Source organism: Myotis lucifugus, unplaced genomic scaffold (genome assembly GCF_000147115.1).
Source record: "Myotis lucifugus unplaced genomic scaffold, Myoluc2.0 scaffold_348, whole genome shotgun sequence".
Lineage (NCBI taxonomy): Eukaryota > Metazoa > Chordata > Mammalia > Chiroptera > Vespertilionidae > Myotis > Myotis lucifugus.
The window spans coordinates 246364-258447 of NW_005871396.1; the positions used below are offsets into that span (position 1 = coordinate 246364).

The 12084-nt window shown below is 44.8% G+C and overlaps 1 protein-coding gene across 1 annotated transcript in view; it reads left to right on the plus strand.

Annotated features, from left to right (window-relative positions):
• The window catches only part of PDE10A (phosphodiesterase 10A), a 137710-nt gene that overhangs the window by 88103 nt on the left and 37523 nt on the right, over positions 1 to 12084 (plus strand). Inside the window, 3 exon segments of the mRNA XM_023764791.1 lie at positions 4150 to 4178; positions 4979 to 5099; positions 6000 to 6049. Of these exon segments, the coding sequence (XP_023620559.1) occupies positions 4150 to 4178; positions 4979 to 5099; positions 6000 to 6049 (200 nt within the window).

Consider the following 12084-nt stretch of genomic DNA (forward strand, 5'->3'; position numbering starts at 1 on the left):
CGGGTGCTGCTAGCATGTGCTCAGCGCTGATGCTCCTGACTCTGGTTTTGAAGTTTCTGCATTTGGTATTCAAGAGAGGGATTGATGGAACTCAAATGATCTAAAAACTATGGGCAGCGGAGATTAAACATGGCGGCAGAGTAAGCGGATGTGCACGGACATGCTCCTGGGAACAAACTGGTATTACAGCTAAAACACAGAAAAACTTCCTAAATATCACTGGGAAACTCGCAGGAGAGAACCCTGATACCCGAGGACTGGAAGTGGAGACCACATAGAGACTGACTTATGTCTCTATAAGAGAAAGAAAGAAAAAGTTCTGCAATAAAAAAAATTATGAGCAGCAGTGCTATGTTTTATGGCCAATACTTTTTATTATAATTCTATGTCTATTCAGTAGCAGACCACGTAGCTATTGGTGTATTTATAAATGTCAAATAATTAATAATAAAAATATTGGTGCTTTCAGCTGCCTTAAATATGTTTCATCAAATACATGAAGTTACTTTTTCTTTTTTTACTCAAAGAATGTATCTGTTATGTATTTCTTGCCTGTCCATCATTCTAGAAATAAGATTTAATATTCATTCAAATATTTCATGCTTGAAAGGAGTGAGATTTCAATTATGCTCCTAAATTGCAGATTAAATAACGTTTGTTCTGCTTTGTATGTGACACGTTTTCTATGCTCATGTGTGCGTTGTAGGCGATTCAGTGACTAGGGCATGAATCAGTATGCAATGTTAGATGGTTTTAGCAAGAGGACGCTGATGAGTGGGGCAGTGACTGTTAGTACACATCACAAGGAAGGAAAAAACAGGTCGTTGAAATGGTTTACTTGGAACTTCATCTGGTGCTCTCTCTCCTTTCTCTGAAAAACCTTCTCTCAGATACAGAAACTACACTTTCACTTAAATAGAACTATCATATCATTTTTTTTTGTAATACAAAACCAGAAAATGTGTCAAATGCCTTGATCTGAACTAAAAGCAAACGAGTTCACCATCTATCCCTTAAAAGCTTCCTGGAGATTTAACATTGGCCTGGATTATTTAACCAAAGGTTGGATAATAATTTCTAGAAACATTTATTTGAGTGGTGACTATAGCAGGAATGTGACCAGATTCTCCTCATTGCTCTAGCTTGCCATTCAGTGTGTCAACAAATAGATATTTATTGAATACCTGGGTATGTAATTGTGGAATAAGCAATATATAAACTTGATTCCCTCAAAGTCATTTTCTTATAGGGAAGACAGATGATAAACAATAAGATTATTTCAGATTTGTTGACTGTGTATTTGAAAATATCTAGCAAGTAGAAATTTTTTAAAATTTTTATTGATTTCAGAGAGGAAGGGAGAAGGGAAGAGAGATAGAAATATCAATGATGAGAATCATTGATTGGCTGCTTCTTGCACGCCCCCACACTGGGGATTGAGCCCACAACCCGGGCATGTACCCTGACTGGGAACCTAATTCTGACCTCCTGGTTCCTAGGTCGACCCTCAACCACTGAGCCATGCTAGCCAGGTACTTGCAGATGTCTTAGCACAGTAGCTCAGTCTTTAAAACCAAAGCAAAAACGGTCTCTCTCCCGTGTTGGTGAACTATCAAGGAGTAACGTTTTGCTGGAAACTTTCATAGAACCCCGTGGCATCTTTCCGAGTGGAGTAGGTAACTGTTCCTCTTGGCTGTGGCACGTGGTAGAACATGAGTGTGTGTTGGGAGAAGAGACTCAGGAAGGGGAGCCCCCATGCTAATCTGGTGCCGACCGGGAGAGAGGATCCCCAGTGACTCATGCAGCCCAGGCAGCCAGCAGACAGGCCCAGGAAAGGCTGCCCCCACACTTCACACCTCCACCAGGAGGCGACAGTGATGAAAGGAAGGGTCTGCCTTCAGGAAATTATAAATGTTTTTGCAATCGATCTCAGGCTCAGGGTTTTAAAAGCCCAGGGTCCTTAGATCCATCATAGTCAAAACTCCACATTTGAGAGTGTATCTGATGCTTTTCGTTTAGAGAGTTCGTCTAAAACAGATCAACAACCATATTCACTTCCCAAATTTAATATGTGTGAGAATTACTTGAGATGGGCTTGTTAATGATACTTCTCCCAGCCTTACCATTTCAGTAAGAAAATATTTTTTATTGGATTCCAGTGATGTATTTTTGTCATTTCATTTGTGCTCTCTATTTACTCTCAATAATTTGCTCTGCTCCCATAATTTGTGGATTGAATAAAGCCGTGATTTTTAGAAGACAGTGTCTCTAGCAATATTATAACGTTTGGTAAACATATTTGGGTTCAGACAACTCTACATTGAAATGTGGGGCCCACCTCTGAATTCTTAGCAGAATGTGGCTGCGCGTATCACTGGTGTGTGCCTTGTGCTGCTGAGTGATATTTATCCATTTCTCTGCTGAAGCACATTCAGTTGCTTCCAGCTTCAGAGAATTCTGAGTGACATTCGTGCTGTCTTAAGTCACACCCTAGAATGAGAAATGCTGGCGTTAATTGCTTTTACTGGAGTACTTTTATATGTTGACCAATTTATCTCATGTTTTTGTCTCTGGTGAGATTTGAATTTCACTCTGATAGAGGTCTGTGAGTCTTCTGAGTCTGTCTGAGACTGGTGTTAATACCTGTGAAAAGTGCCCCTATGTCATACTTATCCTACTTCGCTTCCATTTCATAGAGAGAGATTTTGTGTACTAGCTTTTAAATTTTAAGAAGGAAGCATTTAATCCCTTTTAGTAACAGAGCTCTCCATGCATTGGCTGCGTCTCTAATATCTTTTGCAGTGTTGGACATAATGGGCCACATTAAATCTCACTTAATGAATAAAAGATTGAATGAGTGAATAAATAATTTAAAAGCATTCATGTCTATTATGAGATTAATTTTGACACAGGGTTGATAGCAAGATAAGGTTGTATTTCTTAGCACATTATATTAAAATATAGGCTTTATATTAATTGGAAACTATAGTCTTTAGACTAATTTATTTATTGCTTACCACAGAAAATGAGCCATTCTTTGGTACCTAAGGATACATTCTCTAAAGGTAGCTGTAATTTTATTCTGCTATGGCCTTGTTGCTGTTGAACATGGTAAAGGGACTAATTACGTGTGTAATCTAAAGAGAAATACTATATTACCATGATTATTTTAAATATTATTTTCAATTGCTAGAGGCTCCCCTGCGGATTTTATCTGGATAAACGATGGAGGTGCCTGCGACCCATTACAGCATCGCCTTCCCGTCCCTGGCAGGGCTGTGCCTCCCTGTTTCCTGGCACCCCTTCCATCTCCGTGGTTAATTCCTAGGTGCTGTATTCTTTTTGAAGCTACTGTAAATGGAATTTTTCTTAGTTTCCTTTTTGAATTGTTTGTTGTTAGTGTATAGAAATGCAACTGGTTTTTGTGTGCTCGCTTTTTTATCTTGCTACTTGTTGAATATGATCACGTTGTTGAATTCTAAGTGTTTTTTTGTGTGTGTGAAATCTTCAGGTTTTTACCTGTGAGATCGTATCACTACAAACAGAGGCTCCACAGACCTGGAGAGCCACGGTGTAAACAGGAGGCTGCCCCGTGCGGGCCTGGGCAGGCCACACAAACACTCTTTCTTTGTGTGAGAGCCAGTGACCTGGGCTGGGCCACTCAGAGCCAGTGGCTTCAAATGGGGTCTGGGCCAGCTTGTTTCTCGGCCCTGTTGGTCACGCGGTATGCTCTTGCCATGTAGCCGGCCCCGCAGGGAGAGGGGCCTGTCCTGTTTCAGACCGGAACCCGCCCTGACGTTACCAGTGCTCGGGTGCTGCCAATGTTCACGGGGGCTGTGCTGTTTAGAGTATTGCAAATGTTAGACACTCTTTTCTGTGCGCATATTTGAATAAGCCACAGTGTAGCCATGTTTGCAGGTACAGCCATTTATAGGTGATGGTGAAGTGACAAGCAAGTCGGGTCATGTCAGGTCTCTCCAAAAGTCATATGTCCATCTAGCTCTATAGTTCCTCTGTTTAACACTTATTTTACAGATGTTAAGACCCAGATTCTCAGATTACATACAAGGAAGCATACAGCGAAGCCTTCTGTTTATGGAATGACCCTGCCCGAGCTCTAATTGTGTTTTCCCTTCCTCCCTCCCCCAGATGAGCCGGTGCCGAAGGAAGTCAGCAGGGTAAGTGCGGGGAGCCTCACTTCTTCCACCACCGTAGGGAAAGGCGTGCTTTTGTTGCTTCCTCAGAGCGCTCCGTGCTGAAGGGTCAGGGGGCCGAGGACCAGGGATCAGAGAGCTGTGTGCAGCGGGAGCCGGGAGTGACAGAATTTTATTTTCCAAGTTCACCCGGGCTGGTGTTAGGAGAAGGGGCCTAGGGGAGTGTGCTGGAGCTCAGGGAAGCTGCTGTGAGGAGCCTGCTTCTCAGTGATTTTACAGAAGACCCGGCGTGGCTTGTGCTGGGGGCAGCGCAGATTCGGTTGCCACCTTCTCCCAGGCCCCACCTACCGGCCGTGTCCCTGGTCCCTGGATGGAGCCCAGGGCCTGGACTTGCCTTGGGACGGCCCTGACCGCAGTGGCCGTGAAGGTGGGGAGTGGGGGTGGGACTGGGTGGCGGCCGCATTGAGGCAGAGGCCGGACGCTGATACTCGGTTTCCCCCAGGTGGTGCGTGAGGCTGGCTTTTCTTACGATGCCTCACTCACTTGGCAGACTTGGACCATTTTCACTGATGAAGTTGCCGGCAGCATTATATGTAAAACTTGAGAAACACAGCTGCGATTTGTGACATTTGATATAAATAGGCATGCATGGGGTCTATGCTAATTCTAAGTAGCTCATAGCAGTTTTACTTTGTCCTGTTTTATCGTAGACTATATTAAACCATGCTGTGTAAGAGTATATAAAGCCGTACAGAGTATGTTTTATGAACGAAGGAATTTTTATTCTATTCTATTTAATTGTGCCGTGTATGTTTTTATTAAAGTACCAAGATACGAACATGCAGGGAGTCGTGTATGAACTGAACAGCTACATCGAGCAGCGGCTGGACACGGGCGGGGACAACCAGCTGCTGCTGTACGAGCTGAGCAGCATCATCAGAACAGGTGAGACCGCGGCTCGGGCGGAGGACGGAGGACGGCCGCTCACCGCTGCCGGGCAGAGAAGGGCACAGCCATGTGCTGCTGAGGGCAGAGGGCGCCATGTGCTTCCTTCGACTCATGGGCTACGTTTGAAGTGAAAATACTTTATTCTGAAGCTGTCCGAATTCCAAAACCAGCATCTGCCTGAAGTTTAATGGAATGTACTGTGCCTTCCTATTCAAACCTGGCTTTCTTTGTATCGTTTTATTGAACTAAATCACATTTATACAAGAAGTCATTAATTTTAAGGAAGAAGCAGCATTTTAAACTTATTTGGGCAAGTGACAACTTTATATACTATTATGACCATCTGACTGATGAGAAAGCTGCGGTAGAGACAGGCCACACGGACGGAAAGGAGTTAAATTCGGGGCATTCCTCTAAGCCTTACTCTGTTCGCTGCTGTGGGAGCTGCCGTCAGCCGACCCTGAAGCAGTTTTAGAAAAGTTTAGTCACTTTCTCCTCAGTGAGGAAATGCAGATGTGAGCAGAATTCTTTTTGGCTGATGCTTATATTGGTTATTCAATATTATGAAAATCAATTCTAGTATTTTTAATACTTTAAAAATTAAATATAACTCAGATTTAAAAAATATTTTTCAATAATTCTGATTTTCAAGTTTGACAAATACATTATTACATAGTACGCTGACTGCTCATCTTAAACTTTGCAATGGCTGATGAAGTAAATGAAACGCTCTAATTATGTAAATGAGTGACGCCATAGACCATTTCGTTCAGTTTGCCGCACGACCGGTGACTGTTAGAAACCCGTTGACCGTCTCGGTGCTGAGGCCTCGCCTCGAGGGCTCCGTGCTGTGTCTTCTGTTCCCATCAGTCTCTTCCTCTCTCATTGCCTTGGCAGCCACAAAAGCGGATGGATTTGCACTGTATTTCCTTGGCGAGTGCAATAATGTAAGTATCTACATTTAGATTTTGGCGCCCTAGTTAAGAAAATGTTATAAGCTTTTTAGAAAAGTAAACTGTGATGTTAACAACGTAATAGACATATTGGAATGAAGTGCCTGAAATTCATCTTACCGTTTGTTTCTACATGTGGTTGTTACCAGCCGAGAATTTTACCAGATGGCAACAGTGAGGTGTAAAGTCTTATAATTGATCGATTGCTTTGGTTTTGGTGTGTGGTCTACCTTACAAATGACATTTCTAGATTATGGTTTTGTGAAGAAGTTATTTCATCCCTGTGGACCGCCCTTTCTGCACACAATCTGCAGCAGGATAAAACGAGAACAAAAGTTCCGCGTTGTTAAAATGTGAGGTGGTTTTTTGCACCTCGGTGTGGCTCAGTTGGTGGAGCATAGCCGCCTGCACTGGGAGGCTGCTGGTCGATTCCAGGGCAGGGCACCCGCTTGGTGTGGGCGCGGTCCCCAGTAGGGGGCGTCCAGGAGGCAGCCAGTCGATACTCCTCTCTCACACTGAGGCTTCTCCCTCTCCCTCTCAATAAAGAACCTTTTTAAAGAAATAGAATGAAATGTGACGTCTAGATTGTTGAAGACGACTCAGAGTTCTGGGAGAGTTTCTAGGCAGTGACTCCCTGAGGTGTGTGGGCCTGGGTCGGCCCTGGCGTGGCTGCGCCGCCCTCCTCGGGGGCAGACGGCCGTGTCGCTGGTTCACCGGGCGTCCTGCAGAGCATCTCACGGTGTTCAGTTCCCGGCCTCTCCGTGTTGTTGCGGCATTAAACACACACACGTTTTAGGAGGATGTTCTGAGCTGACGATACTTACACTCATAGCTTAAATATATGCAACTCAGTTATAAATGGATTTGGCACACTCCTGCTGTGCCTTAGGCGTTGTGATCTGAGGGTTGGCGTGTATTTTTGCAGTGTGATCCGCAGGGCCCTGTGCTGTTCATGTGACGTAAAACGGGATGGGAGTGGAGACGCAGTGCTCCGAGGGTTTGTGGTGGTCTCGTGAGCACACAGCAGGGCAGGCAGGAAAGCCAGATGCAGGCAGTGCCGACGGGCCGACTTCCCTAGCTCGCGGGGACCCCGCGCCTCCTCAGCCTGGGCGCTCTGCTTTGCAGTCACGTTACGGGACTGGAAGGGCTTCAGGGACCTTTGCTCAGCCATTTCTGTGTTCAGCCAGCATCTCTCCTGGTGCCGTTCGTGTCAGCACCACCGAGAGTGCTTATTGAGTGGCATTACCCAGGTCCCACTGCTGCTGCCACCTGCTTTAGATTCCCAGGCCCGTGGCACGGGGATTGGCTCAGATACTGAAGAAACAGTGGATCTCACTGTGTTCTGTCCATTCTAAACTTTTATTTCTAAATGTTGGGAGTTTTATTAAAAAGTGAGAATTCCTTTTAGAAAATTCTGGTATGATTGCATTTATTCTTACTTACTGCCGGGCATAGAGCTCCGGGTGGAAGGGAGCCTGCCTCTCTCGATTCCTTCCCCGGGAGCTGCACCCGCAGGGCTGGCCACGCCGGCCTGTTGTCCCCATGTCACCCGTGTCTCAGTCACAGCTATTTGTGACCCACACTGGGGCCATTCAGACTCTGCTGAAACCTGGACCTGGGCCTCAGCATTCCAGCTGTTTACCTGAAAAGAAGTGATGGGAACCCCAACACTGAGGCCACCGCTCTAGGAAGCCTCTTCTGCTCAGAGGAAGGACAATGGGGAGACCTAGTTGGCAGAGGGGGGTAGGGCGGCCCCAGAGGCCAGGGGGTCATAGTGTGTGGGAGCCCCAAGAAGGGCTGGGCTCTCAGAGCAGGGATCGAGATTCCGGACCCATGTTCTTTTTGTATTTATATATATATATATATATATATATATATATATATATATATATATATAAATTATTGATTTTTTACAGAGAGGAAGGGAGAGGGATAGAGAGTTAGAAACATCGATGAGCGAGAAACATCTATCAGTTGCCTCCTGCACGCCCACTACTGGGGATGTGCCCACAGCCAAGGTACATGCCCTTGACTGGAATCAAACCTGGGACCCTTGAGTCCGTAGGCCAACGCTCTATCCACTGAGCCAAACCGATTAGGGCTAAATATATTTTTATTGATCTTAGAGAGGAAGGGGGAGAGAGAGAGAAACATCAATGATGAGGGAGAATCATGGATCGGCTGCCTCCTGCACTCCCCCACTGGGGATCGAACCTGCAACCTGAGCCTGTGCCCTGACCTGGAATTGAACTGTTACCTCCTGGTTCATAGGTCGATGCTCAACCCCTGAGCCATGCCGGCCGGGCGGAAAGTGAAAGCACAGCTGAGTGACGTTCTTAGTTACTCAGCTGTGTTTGCACTTCCTGGTCTGCAGACTCCTTTCTACGCTGACCTCAGGGAAGTAGCCTCCTCTACTGTGTGATTAGAAAGCGCTTTGCATCTACAGGAGCCAGGCTGTTACCATGTAGATCAGAGTCCTCTTACTCTCCTCACCATCCACCTTTGTAACTTGGTCGAGGATGACATCACATCCTCCGCATTCCTCTGGCTCCTCGCCCTAAACTCCTGAGGTCAGCTGATGTGCTGTGTTCTCTCTTGGTCCCGGGCCTTGCACCTCTGCTGTCCCCACACCTGAGGGAAGCTGTGTCCTGTGCCACGGCGGACCCCTGGGGTGGCAGCAGGGGTCCCAGCAGACGGCAGCTTTCTGTGGCCTCCTGGGTCACACCCTGTTACACTTTCCTGATGGCACCTGCTTCCTCTCGGAGCTCAGGGAGGCTGTCATTGCCCACGTAGCTGTGATTTGCGTGGTAGAACATAGCTTCATGGAGGCAGAGGGCTGGTCTCCTGGGAGGTGAATCGGGGGGGGGGGGGGGTGTGGCTGTATTTTCCTGTTTGTGTAATGGACGTGGGGGCGGGGCCCTGGCTGCTCCACAGCCGGTGTCTGTGGGTGGGAGACACTGTGAAGTTCCCGCAGCTGCCCTTCGCTCTCACTTCTTGCATCTCTGCTCTTCCATCTGGAGTCCTCCTTCCTCTGGCCCCTGGGATTTCCCTAAATGAGCACCTGTGCTGGAAGCCATGGTTGCCTCTCTGAATGTGTCTGTTTCACACGCTCTCTAAAGAAGATGTGGCTGGATAAAGGGTTCACGTTGGTCTATGTCATCTCTGTAGATTGACTAGATAGTTACTTTTTGGTTGTTTTCCATTTGTCTCAGTCCTTCATGATAGTGTTTTATCCCCTGGACTTATCTTTTATTTCTTGAAATAGATGAATTATACCTTTTTTATATTGTTTTATATTCTTTTCTGAATTTACAGCTTCCTGGCTTTCATTTCTTTCATCTTTTATAGAAAGTGACTTATTTCCTCATGTGTTTTATGTTTTCCAGTTTTAACTATGAATCATATTATTCCTTGGGCCTTTTACATTGGGTATTTTTTAAAAAATATATACTTTTATTGATTTTTACAGAGAGGAAGGGAGAAGGGTGGATAGAGTTAGAAACATCGATGAGAGAGAAACATCGACCAGCTGCCTCCTGCACAACCCCTACTGGGGGATCGAGCCCACAACCAAGGTGCTTGGCCTTGGCCCGAATCGAAACTGGGACCCTTCAGTCCACAGGCCACGCTCTGTCCACTGAGCCAAACAGGTTAGGGCCCCAGTGGGTATTCTTTAAGCTCATGTTGCAGTTTCTTTCCTAGAGACAGGTTATGTATTTGTTTCTTTGTTTTTTAAATTATTTTCTTTTTAAAAAAAATATATTTTATTGATTTTTTACAGAGAGGAAGGGAGAGGGATAGAGAGTTAAAAACATCGATGAGCGAGAAACATCGATCAGCTGCCTCCTGCACGCCCCCCACTGGGGATGTGCCCGCAGCCAAGGTACATGCCCTTGACCGGAATCGAACCTGGGACCTTTCAGTCCGCAGGCCAACGCTCTATCCACTGAGCCAAACCGGTTAGGGCATGTATTTCTTTAAGCTCATGTTGTGGTTTCTTTACTAGAGACAGGTTATGTATTTGTTTCTGCCTATCACCCGAGGAAGGCGTGGCCAATCCAAGACCATTTAAACCAAATCATCTACTTGAGTTGTTTTCGTTCTACAAAGTGGTGTATGTTCCAGTCTCCGCCCACGTGACACACAGTGACTTTTCTCAGAGGAGAGGTCCATTCTGGCTCCAGCAGTAGATGCCAGAGGCTCTGGTTTCCGGGTGGGGCCCTGCGGCCCTGAGTGTGCGTGCCCTTCAGCCTCCGCTGGGGCAGCCCTTTGCCGGCCGGGCCCCGGGCAGGGTCTCCCGGGAGCCTTCCCTGGAGAGGACCAGGCTTCCTCTCCTCTTCGGGTCCCCAGGCGGCTTTCCCGAGGGAACGTCGAGATGGCGAGCTGTGGTTGCTACTTCCAGTTTGGGGTTGGCTTAGGTGCAGAATCCCTGTCCACACTTCCTTCTCGGTGGTTGTGGGTCCTCCTTCCTCCTCAGCCCAGCACTGCATTATAAAAGGTCTGCAGATTATTCTACACCGCCTTTACATCATCTTAAAGTTGTTCTTTTCAGGAGTGTCAAATGATCTCATCTGCCATATTGCTTGCAACAGATGTTGACATACTTCTGCAATGTAAGCCAATAACCCCATAAAATAAAATAAAACAAAACACTTCTTTGCACAGATGAGCAGATGCATGTATATTTCCTTACATTCCTTCCTTTTGCACATGAAAGTTACCATATTATACAAAGTTTATCAGTGTTTTTAAAGATTGAGTATGGATTTTGAATCATAGTTAGTTAGAAAGCTTTTCTTAAATAACTTACTTTGAAAACAAAATGTATATGCTTTGGTGACAAAATTACAATATGCAATCTAAATAGACTGAGATAAAGTTTTTAAGTGTAGATTAATAAGTACCATGGATTGAGATAGAGATGGGAGGAATTATAAAATTCTTATACTTATAAAAGTATTCTTTTTTTTCATGAATGAGAATGAGTCAAAATAATTTTCTGAAATTGATGTATCAAGAAACATAATTTTAAATATTTAAATATATCAGAAGTTTCAGTAGTATAATTAAATATCTGCATTAATATTATAAGAGAGGAAAAATGTAAAGAAAACACAAAGTTATAGAAAACAAGCTAAATAGCATAAAAACACTAAGAATAAAACATCAAGTATGATTATGAAACTCATTATAAAAATATGTCACAACAAAATTACAAGAAGAATAGGTCCACCTATTAAAAGATTAAAAAAAGTCGGGTTAACCCCCGCCACGGCTTCCTTCTGTTTTGTAGAGGGACATGTCGACAGAGCAGGCCCAGTGGAAAAGGACCTTTCAGCTGGAGCAAACCTGCTCCCGAGAGATGCAGAGGAGAGAGCACGTGCCACGAGAGCAGGAGCAGAGCTGACCTGGAGGGAGAGGAGCATTAGGTTGGAAAAGGAGGTCACCTGATTCGTGGAGGGCTCAGTCTGCAGTGAAGGTCGAGCTCCCCCGAAGTTTACACAGTAAACATTGGAACATTGAAATTTATAACACAAAACAGTCACAGAACATGGGCAGAAAAGGCAGGAGTGTTTTTAGTTGCGGACAGATCAAAAACGTTATATATTTAATTCAGTATCTTATTTTAGGGTTTACCAACTCGGGGTTCCCTTTCTTTCAGTCATATCCTACAGTGATGTATTTAGCCCCTATTTAAGAAATTCAGATCCCCGTAATGGCTGAAAACAAGGAAACTAAACCTTTATATTTAAACATTAACAATAAGCCCAGCTACTCTTTGAACAAAGAAAAAAAAAACAAATATAGTGAGTGGAATGTTTAGAGAACAGTGTTGATGAACTTGGATTACAATATTGCTAAAGTTGTGAACAAACTTAGTTCACAGTGGAAAATTCACATCTTTAAAGTATTAAACATTTTTATTCATTTTTGGAACATTAATAAATAAGAGAACAAAAATAAGTGGATATATTGCTCGGACACGTTTTTTACTGGGCTCGATCACACCCTGTCCTGGAAACCAGAAG